This window comes from Amblyomma americanum, chromosome 3 (assembly GCF_052857255.1).
Source record: "Amblyomma americanum isolate KBUSLIRL-KWMA chromosome 3, ASM5285725v1, whole genome shotgun sequence".
Taxonomy (NCBI): Eukaryota; Metazoa; Arthropoda; class Arachnida; order Ixodida; family Ixodidae; genus Amblyomma; species Amblyomma americanum.
In genome coordinates, this window is record NC_135499.1 from 145,957,487 (window position 1) to 145,983,397 (window position 25,911).

Sequence of the window (25,911 nt, forward strand, 5' to 3'; positions counted from 1 at the left end):
TCGGAAATACATCTGGCCATATAATTTCATGAAATGCACAAAAACATATTTCAGTAGCAGGCGCACAATTTTAATGCCAGCAATGTATATCATGCTAACCGGCTAAGAACCATTAATCTAATTTTTAGATCTTAGCAATGAACCCAAAAAACTCGTGGCGGCAGTTTCACAAATAATCATGCTACTGACGACAATTTGAAATGGTTTAACTGGTTGATAGTCCAGTCACTCTCCATGCCTTTCGTGTAGTCACGAATGAACCTGGAAAGAAAGATTAAATGTGTAGCAGCCAACTGTAATATGGACAAAAAAGACGACATATCAGGTTTTTGTTGAATTAAAGGATGTTTTTTTTTGCAAGCACCAGCATCTTACACACTGGCCTGCAACACAGGTTCTGTGCACCACCTCACCCCCCCCCCCACGCGTGCACGCACACACTTTCACAGCAAGGCAACTACACTGCATTCTTGGGAAGAAACCAGCTGTGAATCGGCAGGAAGTGACATTCGTCAGGAAAGAGTGCCTTTGTGTGTGCACTTCTCACTTCATTCACAGCCATGAACTAGTACTAACAAATTCAGTCCCATTTGTCTAGTTTATGACAATGTCAGCCCATTGACTATGTGCTATGGTGCAAAAGAAATGTACCATTTTCAGCCAAATAAACATTTAAGACAGCCCTGTGTTTCAAAGAAAACGTGCATGATTTTTTTTTTAGGTCTGAATGTAATATTTCATTCAGATGCAGGGTATGCAATAGCCGAAAACAAAAATAGGCTTCCACACACTGCTGCTATTAAGGGGCGAGAACACTGCACCATATACCAGGTGTTTCACCTAAGATGTTTTGCAGATTTTAAAAATGGGCTTTTTCAGTTAGAAAAGCGCTTTATTCGGCATAGCATTGCCCAGTGGTGTAGTGCATCGGAATATACAGCTAAGACTTGCTGACTAGTAGGCTGGTTAACTAATACTGAACAATGAGCAATTTAACTATTACTGTTAGTCTTCTTTACTGAGTGTGTAGCCTGCTGTAAATAATATTCATATCAGCTTTTAGAATTTCAGAAACTCTGTTGCCCTCGTCACTGTGGCCTAGCAAATTTTGGCTATTTTGACGAGTTACGTGCACTGCAGTGGTTGCTTTGCCTCCAAGCTTTTCGGAAGCACATGTATTTTGGCACGGTGTAGGTAAAATTTGTTGGGCACAGCACTGAAGGTAACTGCATTTTTGAAATTCTAAAAGCTAGATATTGCTTACGGTGGGCTACACTCCTCTCAACAAGGCAACTAACAGTAATGGTTAAACAGTTAACCAGCCTACTAGTTAGCACATCTTAGGTGTATTCTGATGTGCTATACCGCTGAAAATGCTATGTTGAAAAAAGCGTTCTTCGAATCCTAACAGCCTTTATGTATTTAAAAATTGCAGAGCACCTTCGGTGACACACCTAGTATAGGGTACCCCTTCAAAAAGCGCCTTCTATATGAACTACAGGTTCAAGAGAACACGTTTCTGCCTGTGTGTTTCTGTCGCATTGGAATACTGCCTAAGTATGACAGACTCTTAACAGATGGTATCAAACATTGTGCCACACTGAAGCTGTGGTGTCGTTAATCTACTCTGAGGAGGGGAGCAGAACAGTTCTTTTTTTGTAGCACACATTTCGAATACATGTTGTTAGCTACTGCTTTCTAACACTAGCAGGGATGAGATTCTCAACATGCCAAGCCCCAAGTCAATGTCGTCAAATTGTTACTGTAAGGTTTACAGATTCAATATCTTCAATGCTGTGCGGCACCATGCCATGAGAGGATGCAATTTCTAAAGTAAGAAAGGCATTAACCTACAACAATTTACTACGCTTTGTATCTTATACACTAGGCAAAAAAAAAATCAGTAACTGCAGAATAGAGTAGCAAACATGAGGGAAAAGAGGGTCCGGGCAAGCAATCCATTGCAGCTTTTGCACTACTAATTCTTTGGGTGATTCGGACCTATTAATGGAACTGAAAACATTAATGCACATAAGAAAATTAAAAATCTGGTCATTAACAGAGCCATAATGGTATCTAAAATCTGAGTGCAAAATTATTGGAAATTACTGTGCCAACGAACAATGCCTAAATTTTGTGTTTCAAACACTGCAATGAAAAACTTCTTGCTAACGTGGTATATATAGGGGAAAAACAAAACTACGATTTCATTAAATATTGCATTACTATTAAATATGCACACTACTTCTTAACAGCCGCAATTCAGGGTTTATGAGAAAATGCATTTTTGTTTGAATTTTACCTATCATTAAAGCCTGCTCAGTTACCAGTACCCACAGAGCCCACAAACGGGACTTATTTTTCTAGTAAAGCAATAACACACGCAGCAGCATCCCAACAGCTCAGCATCCAGAGTATCATCCACAGCGGCAATAGTGAAAAGGAAATAAAAGGAGCAAGAACCGGAACTGTAATAGTGCTTAGCTCTGCTACAAACACTGGAGGAAACTAGTGAATAAAAGCACCTGTAATTTGCAACGTGAACCTTGTCTTGAAGTTGCTGCACTGTTTCGTTCATGACTGCTGCATTTCGTCGTAGCTCTTCCAGACCAGGCACATAGTGGTAGACAACAGTGGCTTCCACAAATCGCTGGTCGCTGTCTGTAAATCAAAACCAACTCTGATTTGTAAAAGGGAAGGAACACTTCTCATACATTTTTTTTTTTTTACGAACACTGTATGACGCCATGTGAAACCTTCCCTACAAGAACTTACTGTCATCCATGATAATACCGATCTGGTACAAGAAGCAGAAGTATATATCTGACAGGTCGACGGTCAGCTTTTTGCGTTGTTCAACGCTCAGCGTGCAGCAGTTGCTCTGGGCAGCAGATACCACCTGCACAGAAAGGCTGTTTAGTACGGGGGAACAAACAATCCTGTCTAGACTCAAAAAGCACTGTGGGCGTATTGTCAAGAAATGGGCTGCTTCGGTGTATACCTACAAGACCAGTCGGCACAAGTTACAACCGAGGCATATAAGGTGAAGAGCGCGTAGATGCCCGTAACATTGGAAAACGTATGCGTGTGTCTCGCACTTACATCGTTTGTGGCCAAGCCTTCCATGGCCTTGAAGTCTCCATTGGCCATCAGAACCGAAACATAGGTCAGTGCCTAAAAACACAAACGATATTGGGCACCTGTGACGGGACACAAGGGAACACAATGGTCCCTTCAGTGTGCACAATTCCTAACAACAAGCGGTGCAATCAATGCACAGCAATAGGACGTCACCTGCTTGGCACCGTCAAGGAATTCACGCTGGCTGTACGTCGCATCTAAGTAGGGCTTGATGATAAACACTGTCTGCAACCAGTTCTTGATTGTCAGTATTAGGCTCGGCCACACTATGTACGAATTCTTCATCAGGTCGAAGCCGCTGTCGCTTCGTGAGGAACACCGGCGGACCGGCCGTACACATAACGGTGGTGCCGGATATCTCTGCCGAGCTCCACCTGCACCCAACGGCACCGAAAGTGAATGCGGCTGCGATGCCCAGGCACATTGGTAGGAGAGGCCGGCTACATGGACACATGCGGCAGTGGCACTAGCACAAACTTTGAGACAATTTTGTCCGTGAAACTGTTGCAACCTTAATGCGCTTACAGCTACCGACCTCAGGATAGCCATGTTACCCGCTGATGTCGATTTCAACCACGATTTTGACCGATCACAGCACAAGCGCAAATGATTACTATTGTGGCATGTGCGTAGTAATGTTAGCGCTCTAAATTTGGGAATGCTCGAAAAAATTTCCAATGAACTTGTGGTGTATTTGAGCTAAAAGCAGTGGTCTAAATGTGTAAACACCGTGCCATGGCCCCATGGGGTGAACGAACTCCACGCACTATGAAATTCAAAGCGTCCAAAGTTTATGCAGTTGTTAATGTCAAATAAATAAAAAAATACGTGTCCTGAAAAACAGTAGTTTTCTAGAAAATTTATACAACTTTTTGCCACTTTTAAACTTTTTTTTAACTTCGGCTATTTTGGTACGGCTTGACTTGGCAGAGTGTGGAGTTCAGTTTTCTAGAAGGCTAGTAGTGTGGAGCAACGACTGGAGCGTCCGCGTCCGTCCGCAGCCCGCATCATGTTTGAGTGTGTAGTCAGCTGCTGAAACCTCGAAGGTGTCAAAAATGACCCGAAAGAACCGAAGGAACGTTGCTGTAGGCGAAGCATTTCGGATTGCGGTCACAACTGCACTTCAAAAATTCCGTGAGACTGAGGAGCAGAAAGGTTTGTCGTCGGAAAAACCTATGCGTTACGCATGACAGCCGTTGACGCGAGCGCTCGTTCTTTGGGGCGCCCTTATCGTTCTGATCGAGCAAAAAACTTTTCTTTTGCAGAATATGAATTTCCCTCGTCATTCACGGCTGAGGAGCGGGCCTTTGTACATAGGTACTGCCAGTCACTGGGACTCAAGTCGAAAAGCAGAGGGTAAAAGTGATTGTTTCTTATTTCAATATCTTGACATTTCGATTTGCTGAGCTCTGTGGTTACTTACCTATAGTTTTTTTTTTCTGTGCTGTTTTCATGCCTCCTTGAAACAGAGGCTAATTTGAATAATCGAGGCTGCAGCATCGCCGGCTTCGTGTCTTTCAATCTTCCTGTGCCTCGCGCGCTTACCTCCTTTGCACAATGGCGCTTCGCGATTTTTGTACCGCTCTATCGCCTGGCATTGCGCAATACCAGGTCTCCTCGGTTTGGCTGCACTTTCCGCACTAGTTCACAAAAGTGCCGTGTCAGTGCAGTGCCAGTTCTTGCGTCGCGAGTGTAGCCCGACACTAGTGCTGTCGGTGCAGCGGCCAAATCGACTGCAAAAGTGCAGAAACTTTCGTCTGCTGCGGCCATGTACAGTACTCACGGATTGAAATAGGACATTCGGAGCGCTAGCCTTGCAGTGCCACGCAGGCATGTGGTAAGCCACAGGCCGGCTCATTGGCTACTGGAAGGAACAATTCTGCTTTGTAGATGTTCTCCCTCTCGCGCCATACCACAATGCACCACCTTGGTTCCATGAGCGTCTACGGGCGGCGCTCCATGAAGCGACGGCCACGCGCTCCGAATGTCCTATTTCAATCCGTGAGTACTGTACATACGTGTTGGTGTTTGTCGCGTGTTCTCACATATGCGCGAGATTGTGCTAGCTGCATTGCACGCTGTGTATTTTCTCCATGTGGCACATCTCGTGGAGCGGCTATGAACTTTGTTAATTCCAAAAGTGGTGAAGAATTTGACACCGTTCATTCCGTTGCGTTGTTTAAAGGGGCGCAGGCCGGTCGACCGTCACTGATTCAACGGGTACTTGGAAGAGGCAACAATTAATTAGACAGGTTATTCAGACTACCGCTCGAGACGATCTTTTACAGTCCATGCGCGTGATTCAGGCTGCTTCCGTCCTATCGAAAAGTGACTACGGTTGTCCGCCAAGAGTTGCCTGATCTATATTTGAACTCAATCACGTTCACTTTCGGCGCACGGTGACGGCGACGTGACTGTCAGAGGCTAAGTGGCAGGCGAAGGTGTGGGCTGACGGCGACCTCAAGCCCAGTCGCTGTCGTAAGCGGAGGTACTGATGTCGCAGCGAGCCACAAACGTTGCGATCGCCCACGTATTATAAAACATCTCACAATCTGCCTCTTATGGAAGCGCTCCATCGTGCTGCGTCTATAATAATAATTGCACACAAAAGAGAAATGGTGTAAGCAACGTGCGAGGCTGGACAGAATAATGCGGACCCATACGCAGTACGTACTTTCGTACGTGCGCCATGCCAGCCAGTCGCTTACGCGCGTGCACAGACACGCGCATACACACACGTATACGCGCACTGTCATTTCAGCTGTTTGGTGAGGGCCCGGCGCAGATGCCGCGTCTTTCACGGGTACGCGGCCCTCTCTAGCATGGTCTCAACGCCGCTCACAAAACAAGCATGGGCGCGGAGCCGTCTGCTAGGAGCGCGCCAAGCACCTTGCACTACTTGCACGAGAAGAGAACTCGCCGGGAGGCTAGTGCAGGAGTGCAGAAGAACTCGTGCAGCACGAGGCCAAATCGAGTGCCGAAGTGCAGGTGGCACTAGCTGCACTGCCAAATCGAGGGCGAGAGTGCCGCACTTCCTGAACTGGTGCAGAAAGTGCAGCCAAATCGAGGAGACCTACCATGTCAGTAAGCGTTCAGTTCTTGCACCTTCCTTGATATGTACTCGCCGTGCACTGAACTTTTTGTGTGCCCATCTGCAGGACATTGAACTTATCCGCTAATTTTAAAACTTTTCTGCATTCCCATTTGATGTATGTTCACCTCAGCTCAATGACCGCATGCTTTTATTCCGTTAATTATTTTTCTTTATTATTTTCTGCATCCTTCTCTTTCGGCCTCGCTCTCCTGAAACTCCTTCCCAGCACAGAATACCATGTCAACACTGTTTCAACGTCGACTAAATTCTCTTTCATTATAAACAACATTTTTTTTCTCTCTCTCAATTCTTGTCCGGTCTTGTAGCTTCATTTTTCATGCCTGGGAACGATACTAATGGGAACAGAAGCTTGGGCATCTTTCTATCCTGAAGTTAAGAGCTTGGTACATGAGACAAAGACACATGTCAGCCTTTGTTATGTCTTTGTCTCGTGTCTAAATCTACTTTCTGCGCTGTTAACTTCAGGAAGACTAATGTTGTCAATTTACAGCAAGAGCCGTAGATTTGCATGTTCGTGTGCTTTAGCTGATGTTTATATTCAGAATACGAGAAGGCCAGCAAAGAAAGTCCTGGACAGGCAGTAATTTTAGTAAAAATAGCAGCCATGTGATACAGGCTCGGAGACGAAGCAATTGTAGAATTGCGTGCTTTAGAATGTGTCCTTTATGTTTTGCCTCTTTTTGAAATGCAGCCGCTGCGGTCAGGGTTGAACCTGGGCCCTCCAGCTCGGTAGCCGAGCATCCTAACTACTGAGCCACTGTAAGCCGCCGTGTTGGCTCACTGGTTATGGTGCTTTCCTGCTGACCCGAAAGCGGGTTCGATCTTGGCCGCGGTGGTCAAATTTCGATGGAGGCGAAATTCTAGAGGCCCGTGTACTGTGCGATGTTAGTGCACATTAAAAGAACTCCAGGTGGTTGAAATTTCCAGAGCCCCTCACTACGTCGTTCTTCATAGCCTGAATTGCTTTGGGACATTAAACGCCCATAAACCGAACTACTGAGCCACCATGGCGGGAAAGTCTAACGGCTTTATTCTAAGCCTTGTTTGCTGCTTTCATTGCATGCGTTAGGCCACAGTTTTGCTGCAGAAAGGTCTTGTGGTGCCCATGTTGCTGATGTTGCTAGAACCCACCACGGTGCCTCAGTGGTTACAACTCTCGGTCGGCTACTGAGCCAGTGGACCTGGGTTCAGTTCCAGCCACATCTGCCGCATTTCGATGGTGGCAGAACGCAAAAGGTGCCCATGTGGCGTGCAGTATCAGCGCACATCAGAGAATCCTATTTGTTGTAAAATAATTTGGAGCCCTACTCTACGGCGTCCCTCATAGCCCATGTCTCACTTCGGGGCTTTAAACCCCCACTTTCTTTTTATTTAATGTTGCTAGAAAATGCAGCAGAGCTGAAAAGGAAAGGGAGCTATAGGCTTTGTTTTTATTCTAGTCTTTGCATTGTGCTTCAGTGTCTTAAAAATAACTTTTGCAGTTAAAGCTGAGAACAGAAATAATTCCGCATATCTTTGGCTGGCTTAGTCTCATAGAGTTGAATGCGTCTACATGCCTGATAATAGCAATGTTGTTTACAAATAGCACCCTGCATGCATGCCTTGTTTGTTGGCAGTGTTTAGCATAGTTTTTTTAGGGTGCCTAAGGCTTTTAGTAGTTTTCAAGTTTTAGTAGTTTATAGCTGTAATTCCTAGCTTAGCATACATCTTAAGCCTTAACGTGCCTTGGTTGCACAGTAGCCAGCAAAGGCATTTATTGCAAGCCAGGCAGCTGACCTTGTGTATTTCAATGTCAGCGAACCAGAGTATCTTGGACACAAGGTATAGAGAGACCATCAAACGAGTGCACTGCAAATCGGACGCTTTAAAAAGTTGCTCGCTGCCTGGTAAATGGGATGACAGCTCACTTGAACACATGGTGGAACTGTGTTGGAAATTAAGATACCAATGATATGACTGGGCACAACATCACAGATGAAGAAAGGAATGTAGAGATTTGCCCAAAACCAGAACGCATGACATGCTGTCATGAAGCTTCATTAATAAATGTTTATTTTGCACCATGAGACTGCACGTCAGTTCACATGAATTGGCCATTGTTGCTGTTCATACTACTGTGCATACAAAAGCCAAACTACCTTAATGCAAAGCATTGCAAGTCACAGGTGCACTGCATAGGTTGCACTGACAAGTGCAGAGGGAACCATCGGATTCTAGGCTGCATGGGTTAGGCAAGAAAATTTGGCTTTCTTCCACCTCACACTTATCATAAAGCATCAAGGTTGGCTCTGCCTGCCTACTTTTAGCTGTGTTGGTTTCTAGCATGATCACACTTGCTGTTGTTTATTTTTGCACAGGAAAGGATCGAATCGCTTCCTGACTGCATATAAGAAAGCGGGCTCCACTATAGTTCAGGCTGATGCAGGCTTCAGCATGGGGCCTCTGTCGTGCCAATTTGCCCTAATGCTTCTGCAGAAGTTTCCAGTCAACACTCATGAACGCCAAGAGCTCCTCCCTCCCACTGAAAGGGAACGGCTTATTGGCCAAGAAGGCAAGTGGCATCGACATTGTCCAAGTTATTTACATTTATGACAGCAGTGGTTTATCTCTTTTGTAAAAGAAGGCATTTGGGTAATGCTGGGCAGACTGGGAACTGGGCAGTCAGGGCTACTGTTGTGGCTAGGCAAATATGCCTAGTGGCATAGGAAGAATTGAATCTTTCGTTTAATAACCCAAATAGACTAAAATTAAAGTTCGCACTTTTGTGCTTCTGATTCAACTGCAGCATAATTTGCAGTCAATCTGAAAAGGCTGTCACTTTCTTGTTTTTTTGTTTGTATGACATCACTGCCAGCTCTTCAGGGAACCATTGGCACCTTTGGAAGCATAGTAATTGGGTTACTGCACTGCACTAAACATAATGATTGCAGCAAGGTCATGCACATGGTTTCATGCTACTTCAGGTACACTGGTGTTTCTTGCTGTGCTATCATTATGTTAGGCAGCCTTGGCTCGGGTTTTGTGAATTGTGCTTTTTTGCACAATTAAAATAGCGTAGAGCTCTTAGAAAGTCGGTATTTTTGTAGCCAGGCTAAAGCTGCTTGCCGTCTGGAATTTAGTTCAGTTGGACACCCGTGTGACTGTATTGTGGCATCTGTGCAAACACAGTGCGAGATGTGAACCGCACGACGGCACGGCTCAACTGTGGCATCCCCCAGATCCCGCCAAGTTGCGAAAGCCCATTAGAAGCCCAGCGGCAGCAGCTGCCCATCTGGCAGAGTCGCCAGAAGCTGATAGCCACCATTGCTCAGAACCAGGTGACGATAGTCACTGGAGAGACTGGTTGTGGCAAGACCACCCAGGTGAGTCTGTTGCTTGTGAATGCTCATCTTTTCAGTGGACTGCTGATTGTAAGCTGCGGCCCACCTCTGGCCACTTCCTGAGCTTCTGCAAAAATTTATTCCTCTATCCACAAAAGATTTTTCTTTGCCTCTGTTGACCTAGGACAGTAATCAGTTTCCACAGCATGCACTCCGTGAAGGCGCCCACTGTTCACAAAAGGGTACCGCAAATTAGGTGTGGGCAATGACCTAAGTTTGCTAAGGCGGATGAAAGATCTAGGTGGCTGTGTCTTTGCAGTAGCGCCGATACACAGCAGGCCCCTTTCTGCTGTGTGCATGTGTTGTGCTGTGTTGTGCATGTGCGCGGGCGCGCGTGTGTGTGTGTGTCGTGCACGCGTGCGTGCGTGTTCATTTTAGTGTGAAAGCACTATTGGCCTCTTTACTTGGAAAATGCCACTGTGTGATGAAGCCTATGAAGTTAGTAACGTAATTCGGAAAATTTCAAGAAATAAACGAGACTTAGAGGGCGTCCTTGGCCAACCTGGAGAAATAAAATAAATATTGGCGCGACTGGGTTTTGAATCCACTGCGCTGCGAGCATATCAGTTTCGCTGGCCACTGCACGAGAGCACTACGTCGTAGCCAATCACACCTAGTGTTAGGGGGTGTTGGGGACGAGGGGTCCTTGAGTGAGCTGACCCTTTCAGCGCCGCAGGTCCCTTCTCCGAATGACGTTGTCGGACTTGGTTATGAAGGAAACTCTACAGGGGGTTTATTTTACATTATTTACAAGATTTTGGAACCCATTGGAGGGTGATGGGGGAAGGTCGGAGGATCTGAGAAGATCTGAGGATGATCGAGGATTCTCTCTCTCGGCACTCGTCGTCCGGTTTAAAAAGGGTCCGGTCCCCAGGATTCCCCAGGTTTGAGGAAGTCTTCGCCAGGTTGGGTGTGGCCTAACTTGCGTTGTCGTACGCACGCGCACACACACACACACACACACACACACACACACACACACACACACACACACACACACACACTCACAGGGACACAGGGACACGCCCCCGTCACATGCCTCGCCGGAGAAAGAGGGTGCCGCTGGACAATCGCCCCCACCAGAGAGAGCGTGTCTTCGCGTCTGAACGACAGTTCTCACGCTCCAGCCGGACACGTCTTCCGGGAAGTCCGAATGGGCGAGGCGCCGGCGAGCAGGCATAGTTGAAGGGGTGAGTCACCCCCTGCTCGGTTCTGGCGGTCGCTAACTGCCTCCGGGCCGCACGATCTTCCGCGAACAAGGTTTACAAACGGCAGTGGAATCCTCCGTCTCGAATCCAATAAACCTCTCGAGGACCGGCCGTGGGAAGAATCAAGATGCCTATCGCCGTGCAGGGACCCCGGCTGCAGGTGTCCTGGCCGAATACCCAGCTGAATCAGACCACCGGCTGTCGCCAGAAACCTTACAGGGGAGACCAGGGTCTTTGGGATTAAAAATCGGCCCAAAAACCGAATTTGCAATCTCGCCATTTTCGGGATCCTGGCGCACTTCCGCACATGTCCATAAATTTTGATGCAAAAATAACGCGTATTTCTTGCGCTATATGGATCTAAAGAACAAAGTCCGTGAGCGCGGCCCTTTAAATTCGGGACAGATTGTACCTGTTTTCTGCCGCTCGTAACTCAAAAACGATGCAGTCCAGCGGCACCATTTTGGTCTCGTTCGAAAGTTCGCACTTCGCGCTTTTTTTTTTCGTCAAGCAGCAACACTGAGGTTGCTGTGGTCTGAGAAAAAAAGACCACAAACAGAACAGGCAGCGTGCATTGGCAAGTTGAGGCACGTGACCAATATGGCTGGTTGCGATTGGCTTGAATGGAGCGGGCAGCCGCGGGAGGTGCCATTTTGTTGAGGATCATCGGCGCACATCTCGCCATGCCTGGAGGTCCAACAAAGTTCCGTTCTGTCAGTCGCTACGGACGGAAGCGAAAGAGGACCAAAAGGCACACAGATGAATCAACGCCATCGCAGCGCGTAGTGGATGCCCGGCAATCTACTGTGGATGCTGCATCATCGCCGGAAAACAACGCTTCGCCGCCTCTCTTGGATTGCCTGGGAAACTGCGTCTCTTCATCTCTTTGCGGGGACTCCGGTCGCCTAAGAATTCACATGGCGCACGTTATGGTCAGCGACCTGCAAGAAGTGAGTGCTCGCAAAAGAGCTGCACTTGGAAAGCTGGAATTAACACCAGCCACACAAAGGAAAACCAAATGTTTTGAGAGAAGTAGCACGGAAGCGTCGGCTACCGATTATGTTGTGGTGGATCTCTCCGTTCTGAATTTGCTTGCCAGTGCTGTGGCATGCAAAACATGCTGCGGTTCTGTGGAGGTAGTGCAGGGAGATCACGACTACGGCCTCCTCGCTACTAAGCCTGATGCTGGTGTCCACAAACTGCGGCGAGATTGCATCAGAGTGGAGCTCTCGGAGGGTTGAGAACACGAAGCGGTGCAATCTTTTCGAGATAAACATTCTCGTGGGCAGAGCAGTGCTGTCAACTGGCAACGGCCAAACAGCCATGAATGAAATATTTGCGGCCGTGGGGTTGTCTGGTCAAGTCATGCACAAAAAAACATTCTAACGTCACTTGAAAAACACGCTAAAGCCCGCTGCCATGCGAGCGACCAAGACCGCGATGGAGCAAAGCGTGCTTCAGGTGGTGACGCTGTTCGAGGAATTGTGTTTTGGCCATCGGAACAATATTGGCGTATTCTTCGACGACACTTGGATGACGCGGGGCCACTCGTCACATATCGGCTTCGGAGCGGTCATTGAGTTGTTCACTGGGTATGTGTTGATTACGTCGTGCTGAGCAACTTTTGCTTAGGCTGTGAAGTTAATCCCAAGCCTGACACGTACGAATATAATGACTGGAAAAGAGATCACCAATGTCAAAAGAACACTTACTGCAAATCGGGGCAGATGGAGGTGGAAGCAGGCCCCATTTTATTTCAAAGACGTGTTGAGTGCCACAACCTCCGCTACACAGCTGTCCTCTGTGATGGAGACAGCCGCACTTTTGGTGCCATAAACCAGGCAAAGGTTTATGGTTTTGTGCCTGTCCAAAAAGAAGATTGTGTAAATCATGTAAAGAAGAAGGTTGGGAACTGCACTGCGGAACCTGGTGCACAAGCACAAAACTGAAAATGGCGAAGCCTAGGAGGGAAAGGAAAGCTGATGGCCAACTTGATCACCAAGTTGAGCACCTGTTACGGGCGTGCTCTCAAGTCACACAAGGAGGACGTTGACAGTATGAAGAAGGCTGTGATGGCCACTTATTATCATGTCATGTCATCAAACGAGCTGCCTAACCATTCACTATGCCCAGCTGGCAGAGAGTTGTGGTGCCGACACAATGCTGCTACTACAAAAGGGGAGCCAGCTCCTGAGCACAACTACAACCTGCCAAAAGATGTAGCAAGTGCACTACTACCGGTCTATCAATGGCTTTCAGAACAGAAACTTTTGGAAAGGTGTTCTCGTGGAAAAACCCACAACTCTAATGAGAAGTTCCACTCAGTAATCTGGAACCTGGTACACAAAGAGCGGCACTCTTCACTGTTTGCCATTGAAGCAGCTGTTGCTGAGGCTGTGCTGCGCTTCAGTACAAGAAGCCAGCATGCAGCAGCTGCGATATTGGGCGAACTGAACACAAATGCTCCAACAACCGGCCTGAAGAGGGCAATGGAGGAAGACTCCCGCCGGAGCCGCATGTTCAGCAAGAAACTTGAAAATTCGCATTTGTTGAAGGGCGTTAAACAAAACCACAAGGACTCAATGCACCCAGATTATGCTCCTGGGGCATATTGTTTGCTTTCGGCAGCTTTGTATTACTTTTGTTTGAATAAAATGTTTTTAATTTTCTCAGAACCACAAAATTAACAACCTTGCTGCTTTGGAGCTGCAATATCTCTGGTTCCACTCATGCTATCACTATGATTCTTTCTTCCCCACAATGAAAAATTTATGCAGAGTGCAAAAATATTAACGTTCTGGTATTTGCCAGGGAAATTTTTAAAATTGTATTTTTTCTTGAGCACCCAGATGGCCTTTTTTTGTCCAAATGTTTGACATGCTTTAAGTTTCTTTAAAATTGGTCCAGGGCATTCATTCCTCCTGACTGCACTCTCTGTATGTTGTAGATTATTTTGATAGGTACATCTTCAGTATCTTCAAAATCTTCAGAACCAGGTGACTTATAGAAAAAGTAAGTGTATATTTGAAATCAGTACAAAAATGTACATAAAGACTGCAACTTTCATCAAAATCTACCAGTAAATAAAAAAATCCTTGGGTCAGGGTTCCTAACCCCCACTACCACTCCTCTCCATAGCCAATATGTTGCTTTAGCACGTGAACCTCAGATACTATAACCACGTTACCAAGATGGAATGCAGTGAACTTACGTTTGAAGCTGAGGAAACCTCTATGTTTGGTTTTCTTCTCCTTTGGCCAGGTCCTTCAACAACCTTTGGAGAAAAAGATAGTGTGAGGACAGCCTTATCGCATGTTGAGCAGGTTGCCACGTGTAAATATCCGGCACCGTTTCAGCAGCCTTGCCTTTGTTCTTTACAAGCGTGATTACGACTAGCAATTTAAGAAAACGTTTTGTTTAGTAAATGTCTCTGTGGTTTAATTTTTGGTCTGACAGATCACAGAATCCGCTGCTTACAGAATGCAATCGCTGACTGCAGGTCTGAAATGTCTGTCACTTTGGGCGGGAAAGGGGAAAGCCCTGTTCGCTTGGGACCTTACTGTGTTCATTTCACTTCTGTAAGTAATTATATCTGCACGTGGTGCACCTGACGGTAATGTCTGTTCCCTCATAAACTGCAACACACTCTCGCGCTGTGCATTGCACGTCGCCGTTTTTATCAAATTCCTTCTATGCGCAAGTAACAGAACGAAAGGAAACGCTGTTTCAATCATGCTTTCAGGTACATGGCATTGATGTCCACCTGCAGTAACCTGCTTTCGCACAATATTTCGTGGTTAGCAATGTTAAACCACTAGCAAATATTTCTGTCTTGGTTGTGTTATTGATTGTCCAAAACATTCAGTTTTTTCTGACTTTGGCAATAGTGGTCATTTTGCTCATCGCCTTGGTGATTGGAGCCCACCTTATGTGCTTTCTGTGCTTTTTTGGCTGGACATGCCAGATTCAGCGAAAGGGCCAAGGAAATCTAACCAATTCCTTGTGCTCCTGTGTGGCCATTTCAATTGCAACGTCTGGTTGCACAAGTCTCGACATATGTTGCTTGGACTCTATGCAGCATTCTTATGCTTATTTATTACCCTGTCTTCAGGTGCCACAGTACCTGCTGGAACAGCACTGCAGCTTAGGCCAGCCTTGCCGTATTGTCTGCACTGAGCCGCGACGGCTGGCTGCTGTGGCTGTAGCTGAGCGCATTGCTACTGAGCGGAATGAAAACTTGGGCCACACCGTGGGCTTCCAGATACGTCTGGAGAACAGGTTTTTATATATCATTTCAGCTTTTGCGTGGGACAGGGGAATTGGGTCATTTGCTGGCACTGTTTAGAGGCAGTGCCTGCAGCTGGAAATCACTTGAGTGGGGCCCTGATTTTAAAGGTGTTATGCACGACATTTCTGACAGCTGGTTAGGCAGGTGCGAGGTGAGCCATTGGGATAATTTTTTAATTGGTGAAGTTCTCGGACCAGGTATAGACAAGAAAAGAAAAAGCATTAGCAGAGAGAGAGATTCAGTGGCCTAGCACCTTTTATGGACCCTTTTTGTTACATAATGCTTGCTTTCATTTTTCTCTGTATTAGGTTTTTGGGTTTCTCTGACTTGTACCAAACTCTCACTGACAAATTGTTTGTGTATTTCATCCCTATTGATTAGTGGACATTGAAATGAACAGCATTGAATTGGGCTTGCATTCTTGTATTGATCTAGCATGAAAGACGGAGAATTGGTGTAGCGACACAAGCCTAGTATTAGGGGGACAGGATAGTTATTAAAGCATTCTCATTAAGCTACTTAAGTTTTTTGCCACTCTTGCTAAATGGGTCAAAGAGCAGTTAGTATCATTTTATTGTTTTTGGCTGCGTAATTACAGTAATAAACCAGTCTTTTTCTTCTTCTCTCTCTTTTTTTTTTTTTTTTAGAGTGTCACCTAAGACTTTGTTGACTGTGTGCACCAATGGCATTCTTCTGCGTACGCTCATGGGCAGTGACTCTGCAATGACAACTATCACCCATGTTATTGTGGTGAGCATTATGATTCCTCTATTCGTCCCTGTTTTCTTGGTTATGATTATAGTTCACGTCTGTTTTTCTCTGCTCATCTAGATTTCGGCAAGCTTACTGACTGTTCTGAGTTTTGTTATATGTTGCAGTGTAGATTAACATTGATGTCATTCACATCCTTTTTCTCTTCCCTTGATATGTTTTTGCCCTTCTTTAGTGTGTACGTTTTCGTTCTAGTACTCATTCTTCACCTAATGCAGTTAAATGGTTATGTGGGTCAGTATTAAGGAGTTGGGTTTTTCGGTTTTTATTTTTTGAACATTCGGTGGCTTTTTTTTTTTCGGGGGTTCCTTTTGGGAATGCAAGTTTTGTTGTTGTTTTTTTTCGTCAGATATTATCTTTTATTAATGAATCACTGACTTTTTCTGATGATTTAACAATTTAATGTGGAAATCCTGTGTGATCAAAAATCACATGGTCTATATTGGCATTCATGCCTGCATGAACAGCTTATTCACTATTAAGTAATGTGCAGATGGTAGCACTTTGAGCTGTGCTTGTAGAAGGAATTGCTATCATAATTAAAAAAGTAATGCAAGTTAAAATGAGATAGCAGGCAGACAAAAAACAAGTAAAGGTTTATTTCTAAGAACTAGGTTGACATGTTATCTTTGGGTTTTTGTGCTGGATTGAGTGAGAGTGCAGGGCATCACATTGTCTGCATGTGTATGGCAGTGATGGAACTGCCATTGCATTGTCTTGGTAGCTAAAACATGATGCTTCTTTGTGACGCCCATGCACAGTTTTGTGTCAGTACCCACGCAGTTGATAAACCTACTTAACCGACTAACTTCTCCAAGCGGGTGATGTTAGCTAGCAGGTGGCGAGGAGTTGTTGCTTCTCGGTCTGCAGTCACATGAGCAAGCAGAGCAGTACCTCAATTGCATAATTGCATTGTTTATCTAACAATGACACTGTCTTGTCATGACCCTGGCTTCCCTACAGAGTTAATTTTCAACTTTTAACGGAACTTGTACTCAACAGCCATCCAGCTATAACTTGCTTGCCAAGACTACTGACCTGTTCGGTTAAAACTGAACTTGGCATGATTTTATCCTTTTTTTTCTATTTAAAGTGAAACGTCAAACCCATAGTAATCATCTGGTATGCTACCACTTGTGAATTTCCCTTCGCTCTTGATTTGTTACAATAGCGACACCATTTGACACACAGGATCATGGTGGCTGACTTTCTTTTGTCTGTATTCTTTCCAGGATGAAGTTCATGAGCGTGATAGGTTTAGCGATTTCCTCCTGACTGTGCTGAGAGACCTACTGCCAAAATTTCGCAACCTCAAGCTGATTCTAATGTCTGCAACCTTGGATGCAGAGTTGTTTGTTAAATACTTTGGTGGTTGTCCTGTTGTGCAAGGTGTGTTTGTGAGTTTTTCATATTTCTTTTTACGCCAGGGGTTCCCCCAAACCTCTTGACTGCAGAGCGGCATGGAAAATTTGTCCTCATTGAGAGGTGAAAAAAAATGTGAGAAATTAATAAATTAAAATAACAATAAGTAAAAGTAAAATTCAGGTGGCAGTGAGAACTTTCACTTTATTTTGGGCTTTCCAGTTCAGAACACTACAGTAACTGTGGCAAAAAGCCTTCAGATTATATGAATTGGAAGCAAGTGCACAAGGATTTCTCTTTTTCACACTTTCTTTGGTGTAGGCATACAGCTGTCTTCTATTACAGGCTCCTTACCCTGCTTCATACAACCTTTTTCCGTAAAATTTTGAGGCTGATTTATTTTCTTCTCTAGAAATCATTCCCCAAAACAAATGTTGGTGCATATGTGTAGGGCCATCTTTTCGGGCTAACCTGAGCTATTTATGTTAATTGCTGTGGTAGCTGCTAGATAGCACTACATGTAGAAAAATACGTTTTCATAAGCCGTCTGCGCATTCTACTGTGAGTGAATGTGGAGAGATGGACGTCCACCTCGAACAGCGTGTAAACATGCAATTCTGTTTGAAGCTTGGCAAGACAGCCACAAAGATGTATGAGATCCTTCGTGACGCTTACGGCAACGAGACATTGTCGTGGGGGCGAGTTTTTGAGTGGCACAAGAGGTTCGTTTCGGGGAGAGCTTCTGTGGAAGACGACACAAGGCAGAGTGCTCTTAAACCTCACTGAATGAAAACGTGGCTCAGATCAGGGAAATCGTACATCAAGACCACACCATTACAGTCCGCATGCTATCAGATGCTCTCGACATTAGTAAGACAACATGCCACCAAATTTTGCATGAGAACTTGGGGGAAATGAAAGCTGAATGCCACACTTGTGCCGCACTCCCTCATGCAAGACCAGAAGGACATGCGGACATCAGTGAGCGCTGATTTGCTCTCCGACGCAGAGAAGGATGCTGCATTCATCGAGAGCATTATTGCTGGAGATGAAACATGGTGTTTTCAATACGATCCTCAAACAAAGAGGCAGAACGCCAAATGGCGGTCCACAATCTCTCCGGCATCGAGAAAGGTGCCCTGACAGAAGACAGAACCAAAGATTATGCTGATAGTTTTTTTTTCGATGCCAGAGGTGTCATACACCACGAGTTCGTCCCACAAGGGCAGACGGTGAATCAGGAGTTTTATATCCGCATGCTGCAAACATGCGTGATGCACTGCTACGCCGTCGCACTGACTTATGGGCAGCTGGACAATGGAGCCTTCTCCACGATAACGCAAGGCCGCACACTGCTCTCAGCGTGACAAAATTTCTCGCCAAGCGCAACATTACTCTACTTCCCCATCCGCCATACTCGCCTGAGCTCTCCCCATGTGATTTTTTCCTTTTTCCTCGTGTGAAGAGAGCCCTAAATAGTTGCCGGATGGTGAGCGTGGAGGCCATTCAAAGTGCCACGGCGAAGGAGCTGACAGCCCTGCCAAATGAAGCGTTTTACAACTGTTTCCAAGACCTCAAGAAGCATTGGAAGCTGTGTATAGACTGCAAGAGAGACTATTTCAAAGGGGTGCTGCACGATTTCAATGTTAAACGCATCTTTTTAAATGAACTCAGTCTCGGAACTTTACGGACAAAGGTTGTATTTAAAAGTCTTTGTACTGGGGCATCGATGTCTTTTTTTGTGCACCCAAAATGTTTTTATTAAAAATATAATGCATTTGAAGAAGCATGATTATCCTGGCTCAGCTGTGCGCCTTTTACATTGTGAAACTATAGAGTTGGCGACCATCGCAATCTATTAATCGGCCAAAGCTGGTTATGTGATGTTTTACGTATAATCTTGTGTAGAGGCTGTACCCCTTGTTTTAGACTGGATAATTTTTTTTAAAATACGGTTGTGTTGCCTTTTTTTGTGTGTGTAGGGCTGCACCTTCAAACTTCGCAGCCGAATTAAAAAAAAAGTGTAGTCCTTACACGAGTTTTTACGGCAACTACAGTAGAACTTCGTTGATACATTCCCAGTTCATACGATTTCCCAGTTCGTAGGCTCAAAATCGTGGACATTAAAAATGTCCCATAGTTATACCATATTTTTCCCGGTTAATACGTTCGCGGAAAACACGATTTCCCAACTACTACATTTAAAACTTCAACAAATTGAAGACGTATATAATAAGTTGATTGACAAACCGCACATGTGCAAACATGCTAATGGGCCGAACGAGAGTGCACGCGACATGTTTTTTGCAACATTCAGTCACTTGCCGGGGTGGCTTCTGTGCAGTTCCTCGATGCAACGAGGTGATGTACCATCACCATCAAGAACAAAAAATGAAATCTCTGCACTAGCATTCGCGACGGCCGTTTCTGCGGGGACTCGATATAAAGAGGAGAAAGGCTGAGGTTTCTTCACGGTGCATAAGGGAAAGGAGGCGAAGCTTCTACGAACTACAGCGATGCGCTTACGGTATGCACGAACGGGCCGGGTCTGGGGAATGCAGCTTAAAAAGCACAAAGAGTGCGACAATCAGTTGCCGCGGTGGCTTTCCCACATTACTTGGGAGCAAAGGGGCGAAGCATTCAGAAAAGACAAGGAAGAAAATTTGGCTACTTCTGTCACTGCCATCCACGAACCGAATGCGTTATGAATTTTCTTCCGTGCTAAAAAAAGCGCGAATGCATTCGGCGAGTTCTGGAATAGGATCTGTCCAGCTCTTGTGCCAAGAAATGCCAACCGGAATTTTTATAAAGTGAAATTGTCAATGTCTTTTTACCTCATTCAGTAGTTACAGTTCTCTAAATCAGGCGGTTTGGATCATACGTTTTTCCGAATAATACTTTTTTTCCCGCAATTGAAAAAAAATAATCGACGAGGTTCTACAGTACTTATTTGCTTCGCTGGATAAGTTGCAGTAGTGGAAGCTGACAGTGCTCGTCAGCATGCTGACACCAACTGTTTCTTTGTCAGTTGATTAGCAAAGTTCAGTAATTTTATTCTCTGAGCTGGCAAACTGGTTACTCACCTTTTTAATGTTTGCCAAGTGATGCCAATGTGATCCAACCTGCCGTGGTGGCTTAGTGGTTAGGGCACGTGGCTACTGTGCCGGAGAGCCCAAGTTGAATCCCGGCCGTGGTGGCCGCATTTCGGTGGCAGAAGAACGCAAAAGGTGGTTGTGTGCTATATGATGTCACCACACGAACCCCAGATAGTCTAAACTGATCCAAAGCCATCCACAACGGTGCCCCTCATAACCCATGTGCCACTCCTTTGCCCTTCTCACAATTGACATCATAGCAGTTGAGCCCTTATTAAATTTATCGTGGTGAAAGGCATCAATTAGTATAATACATGGCTACTGATAGTTTTTAAAATCAAAACTAGGGACTGCTTGGGAAATTTTATTAAACATGACACTTTAAAATGAAGTAATTACTAATTGTCATATTGCAGTAAACCTCTGTCACTGTTGCAAAGTTGCTTACATCATCACCTGATGCTATGCTTTATTGAGCTGATTGTTTCATACATAGTATCGTGTGAATCACATTGAAGGCTTATTCCTGAAGGGTGCAAGCTGAGGGCTTGCATTAGCTTGACATTGCCATTTTGCAGATCCTTTTTACCATCTCTTCACCCTTTGTGTGTACAGCACAGTGTCACTTAATGTGCCATATTTGTTGGTTTTCTTAGTGCCGTCGAAGTCATATGAAGTGAAAGCTTTTTTTCTGGAAGACATCCTACGGCTGTAAGTACCTTTCATTTGTGTATGCATGCAGTTTGTTCGTATAAGTATGCAGAATCAACCTCGTATCTTCGGTTGATCTAGGCAAAGTGTGGTACCACTCGTGCTCGGATCATTGAGATCCTCTAGTGCAGCACTTTTTCCTACAGTGTCTTTCTAGCAAGCATGATGGATTAACATGAAATATTTGGTATATGCATGCATCCTTTAGTCAGCATTAGGTTCAACTGTACATTTTTGTGCATTAGTGGTCCGGACTCTAAGGCGCCTTAGGCCAAGGTAGCAAAATGTGCATCTTCTTACCTCAAGTGAACGTGAGTGTCTGCCTGCTTATTGGCGCAGGAGCAGAGAAGTGGCCTGTTTCTGGTAGATGCAACAACACGTCACTTGCACATTTTTGTTGAGAAAGTGGTATTGATTCAGGCATTTGCCACATGGCACCTAGGAGAGAAAAAAACACATTGCCTGGCCATACAAGGTGCAGACATCTCATGAAGTGTTCAGAATCTTGTTTGTTTGCACTGGGGCATGTTTTGTGAGCATCATCTTTTTCAGTGCAGTGTGCTTGCATGCATTTTGCATGCAAAAGTCTCATCTCGAGTTGCTCGTGTAAGTGTGCAGCCTGTGAGTGGTGGCAGCATGCTGATGTGCGGAAAATAAATACAGGACTGGATATACGAGCCAGGCCATGCAGAAGCTGAAGAAAAGCCAGCCTCGGGCTGAGCAGCAGAAGGCACAGCTCGCCAAGTGGTGTGAGAGCCAGGGTAGGGCCACAAGTGGAAGTGCCTCTCCGCCTGGTGGCCAGTTACCCACAGGGGACCAGGTATGGTTGTCAGTCCTTTGCACTTTGCACATGCATGCACCCTTTTGCTTGCTGGCTGCCCTTTCTCTCCTTCCCTTTTTTTCTCTCTCTGCTTCTTTTTTCCCTGAATAGTGTCTTCATTTTCCTGCAGTCATAGGGCTCTAGGTCTCTGCTGGAAGGCTTCAGTGGGGTAAAAAATGAAATCATGTTAGGTAATGAAAGGTTTTTGCCCCTGCTCTTTCCATAACTGTGCAGGATCCTTTGAAAGAGGAGGCTGATGAGGGTGATTCACCCAACATTGATGCTCACCAGGCTGCAGAGATGGACCATGCCTTGCAGAATGCCTGGATGACAGGCACAGATGAGGCCTTCTCCCAGCTGCTGTACTACTTCCTCTCGGACAATGTCCCAGGTGAGTCATTTGATGCCGCCCCCTTACACATTATTAATCGGGCAGTTCCGATACCGCTCTCGGATGTTTTGCACTATTCTCCTTCCCAGATAAATTATTCTGTGTCAAGCTAATATTATTATCCTGCACATAGATGCATTGTTTTGCTAGCATACGTGTATTAGTAGCTCACATTTTTATACAAACCGGCAACATGGTCATTAAAATGGAGTGAATGTAAACTGAGATTGCCTTGAGTCAGTAGCAGTAGCTGGTGATGCTGATGTATTTTAGGAGGCTTCCACATACACTGATGCGTGGCAGCCGATTCATTAGGACACTAGCCTCAAAATTTCATGTCAAGGGCTCCGTTTAAGCGCTTTTTTTTTTCTGAACGCCTGCAGTTGAGTATCGCCACAGCGAGACGAGTGCCACAGCCCTGATGTTAGCTGCTGGACGGGGCAAGGTGGAAGTGGTGGAAGAGCTGCTCTCCCTTGGGGCGGACCCACTGGCTCGGTCATCAAACGACTGGACAGCCCACGATTGGGCTCAGCACTTTCACCAGTCAGAGGCAGCTGAAGTGATCCTGGCTCACTTGTGAGTGCAGTTTATTGTTGCGGTGTGCAAGCCTGTGGAGAGGTTCACTGAATAAGTCTTGTTTTCAAGTCGACTGAAATGCATGGTTTTTTAACAAAAAGTACAGCAGTTTTGTTTACAGTGCACATGACCACAGAGGACTCACAAAAAACTGGGATGCAGTAGCATTGGAGGATCTCTGCCATCTCTGTGAGTTTGAGATTTACAGCTCAGACCATTTATAACGTAACAGCTTATAATGCGGGACCGCATTGTATGCGGCTTTTTGTGACAATCGTTTCGCTTCCCATAGAGTTCAATGTATTTGCGTACCATTTAGTACAGGCCAGTGCATAACCGAAGACCGCATATAGTGCGGTTTCTGAAAGCCTGGCGGCCCACGTAGCGGCGCGGGCCCGTGGGGACCGGCAAGCGCAAGGAGCGTGCTTCCCAGATTGCGCAAGAAGGGGGCAACAGGTGGGGCAGGAGAGTGTTTTCAGCGTGGTTCGACGCAAGGCTGAAGGCAGGAGAGGATAGAAGAAAAAAATTCCAAAGGAGGCATTTGTCCTCTCACTCTCCGATGTGCCTCCATTGGGCACACTGATTGGACAAAACTGGGAAACAAGTGATGACACGACCAGACGAGCATGCTGGAACAGCGGCCGCAGCCACATGGCATGACGCTGCAAACGCTGCTCGTACCAAGCGCGCGTGCGGCAGCGTCTTGTCACGCCTGAGCCCATGAGCGCGATACAGTCAAACCCACTTATAACAATGCTGAAGTGCCACAGAAATATTGTTATAACCGGGTTATGCCGAAAAAAAACAACAAAGAAAGCATGAAAACTTAAAAGCATTTAATGAGGGCATAATAGCTTGCACTTCTCACTTCTCACTTCTTTGCTGAAACAAACCCGTAATAGGCGAGTTTCGGCTGCTTTGCGGCAATCTTGCCGACATCTTTCTGGAGGGCATCCAAATGCTGAACATATCAGAGACAAAGGTTTTTTTGCAAAAATGAAGTCCCACAGGGACTTGATCATTCTTGAGGCCTCCTGATGAGACAACTTGCACTGGTTCCGGTTCATCGTCGTCATCGCTGCTGTCATTGTCCTCCGCGCGCCGGTGACTGCTGCAACGATCGCCTCGTCAGTCAATTCTTCATTTCTCGTGACTGCATCGTCGGCGTGCAAGAATTCTTCAAGCCCCCTCCGCGTCGCCGTCATCACCGCGCACTGTAGACCAAAGCTCTGTAAGCTCTCCATCGGCAGGAGCTTTGCGGCACTCCGCATCACTGATATCCCCGGCGAAGCCCGCTTTTCGGAAGCAATTCATGACGGTGGAGAAGCTGACTTCTGCCCATGCCCCAAAAATGAATCGGACAGCCATTGGAAGCGAAATCTTTTTCTGGAGCGGGTCAGCATTCACACAGCAATGTCCAGGTTAAGAGCAAGCCTGCTCAACACATGTCGGCGATACAATGCCTTGAAGCACGCAATCATGCCTGCGTCCATAGGCCTGCAGTCATGTTCGGTGGCAGGAAAAAATTTTCACGTGCGACAGCTTCTGGGCAGTCTGGTGTGCAGTACAGTTATCAAGGACCAACGCCACATTCCTGCCTTCGTGCTGCATCCGCTCATCGAACTCGCACAGCCACTCGCGTAAAAGTAACGCGTCGTCCCCGCTTTCTTGTTATGACAGTAACGAACCGGAATCCTCGCAGCACCATGGAAACAGCGGGCATGATGAGCCTCTATCCGAGCGGGTTTGCAGAACCAGCAGGACCGAGGCCGGTGATGGCAGATGATGAAAACCACACTGGCAACGCGCGTGCTTTGACGCTGTACGCCGCTTTGCTTGCAAGGAAGTGGATTCGTGCGTCGAAGTACGACGATATCGCCACTTTGTTTGCACGGTTTCGCGAGGTCCGGGCCCTGAGCGTTCCTGTGAGTGCCTCGATATTGCAAGCCAAGGCCAGGTGCCTTGCAAACATTTTCAAGCATTGAACGGGGCATTTTGGGTTATCTTGGGGCAACCCATTGAATGCTTGTATTCAGTGTTTCAAGGACCGGCACAAGAGAAGCTCGTCGTTGTCGCCAACCCCAACGGCATTGTGTGGGAAGTGGCCACTACAGATGAAGACATCGTGGCAGCAGTGCGCAGTCGCGATGAGCCTCTATCCGAGGATGAGCCTGACGAAGTGAGTTCCGTGCGAAGATGCGCTCGACGGTTACAACAAACTGTGCCTCTACTGCGCTCAGAGAAACCTCAGCGAGCAAGCGCTCAAGTGCCTCACTATTTTTTAAGATGAAGCCATTAGCAACGTAGTTCAGTCGCAACGCCAGACTAAAATAACATCGTTCTTTCATTCATTACAACGCTTCGACAAAAAGATGAAGTAAACTTCTTTATTGCCTGTGATTGCAGTGTGCGTCTGATGTATTGTCAGGTGCACTTTGAAAGGTTTGGTTTATGGGGGTTTAATGTCCCAAAACGACTTAGGCTATGAGGGACGCCGCACTTTGAAAGGTAGGCAGGCCGTTCTGAAAACGCGAATGCATGGAAAAGCTACGTCTTGGTTACAGTGCAGTACCGTTTATAATGCGGATTTTCCCAACTCCCGTGGTATGCGTTATAAGTGGTCTGTGCTGTATTACCAGAAGAGCGGCACGAGACCAAGGTGACAAGACGCAAGGATTGAGTGCAGGAATTGAGACCTTTAAGCTGGGATACAAATTGTGTAATGCAGCTGTATTGGTATAAAGGAATCCCAGTTGTCGCTGTGCCTCAAGACAAATGTGTGTCAGAAGGGACACGAACATGAGCCAGTAGGAAAACATTCAGTTTGACGTGTGATTATGTCACAGGCTTCTGTTTTTGTGTGTATGTGTGTAGCAAGCCACCTTGTACTGCACTACAAAAATGAAAGTAAGTCTTATTACTATTGCTCTAATGTACTGTTGCGCTCAATATGAGATAAAGCATAGAAGATGTATCCAGAGGTCAAGTTTTAAAACCCGTTGATGCAAAGAACAATGTATACTCACTGTTTGTGCAACTTGGGTGCTCTTCAT

General features: G+C 46.0%; 2 protein-coding genes across 3 annotated transcripts in view; one reads left to right on the plus strand and one right to left on the minus strand.

The window, feature by feature from the left end:
• Positions 1-46: 46 nt before the first annotated feature.
• LOC144125098 (m-AAA protease-interacting protein 1, mitochondrial-like) lies at positions 47-3,731 on the minus strand. The gene is made up of 5 exons (XM_077658186.1): positions 3,295-3,731; positions 3,103-3,174; positions 2,776-2,899; positions 2,526-2,661; positions 47-261 (listed from the first exon to the last, which is right to left on the minus strand). The coding sequence occupies exons 1-5, from the start codon at positions 3,688-3,690 to the stop codon at positions 177-179; spliced, it is 813 nt and encodes a 270-aa protein (XP_077514312.1). The 5' UTR covers positions 3,691-3,731; the 3' UTR covers positions 47-176.
• A 370-nt stretch (positions 3,732-4,101) lies between these two features.
• LOC144125100 (3'-5' RNA helicase YTHDC2-like) overlaps positions 4,102-25,911 on the plus strand; it is an 88,561-nt gene continuing 66,751 nt past the window's right edge. For both annotated transcript variants that reach the window (XM_077658188.1, XM_077658190.1), the window contains exons 1-11: positions 4,102-4,296; positions 4,407-4,497; positions 8,614-8,807; positions 9,425-9,618; positions 14,956-15,122; positions 15,780-15,882; positions 17,136-17,292; positions 21,017-21,071; positions 21,735-21,891; positions 22,126-22,282; positions 22,666-22,858. In XM_077658188.1, coding sequence (XP_077514314.1) covers positions 4,197-4,296; positions 4,407-4,497; positions 8,614-8,807; positions 9,425-9,618; positions 14,956-15,122; positions 15,780-15,882; positions 17,136-17,292; positions 21,017-21,071; positions 21,735-21,891; positions 22,126-22,282; positions 22,666-22,858 — 1,568 coding nt within the window. In that variant the 5' untranslated portion in view covers positions 4,102-4,196. The remainder of the gene's footprint in view (positions 4,297-4,406; positions 4,498-8,613; positions 8,808-9,424; positions 9,619-14,955; positions 15,123-15,779; positions 15,883-17,135; positions 17,293-21,016; positions 21,072-21,734; positions 21,892-22,125; positions 22,283-22,665; positions 22,859-25,911) is intronic.

Bases quoted from the DNA above. Each gene is read 5' to 3' on its own strand.
- LOC144125098 (XM_077658186.1), bottom strand. From the start codon at position 3,690: ATGGCTATCCTGAGGTCGGTAGCTGTAAGCGCATTAAGGTTGCAACAG. The intron at 2,900-3,102 runs GTAAGTGCGAGA...CTTTCTGTGCAG, and splicing joins AAGGCTTGGCCACAAACGAT to GTGGTATCTGCTGCCCAGAG. The intron at 2,662-2,775 runs GTAAGTTCTTGT...TTTGATTTACAG, and splicing joins CGGTATTATCATGGATGACA to ACAGCGACCAGCGATTTGTG.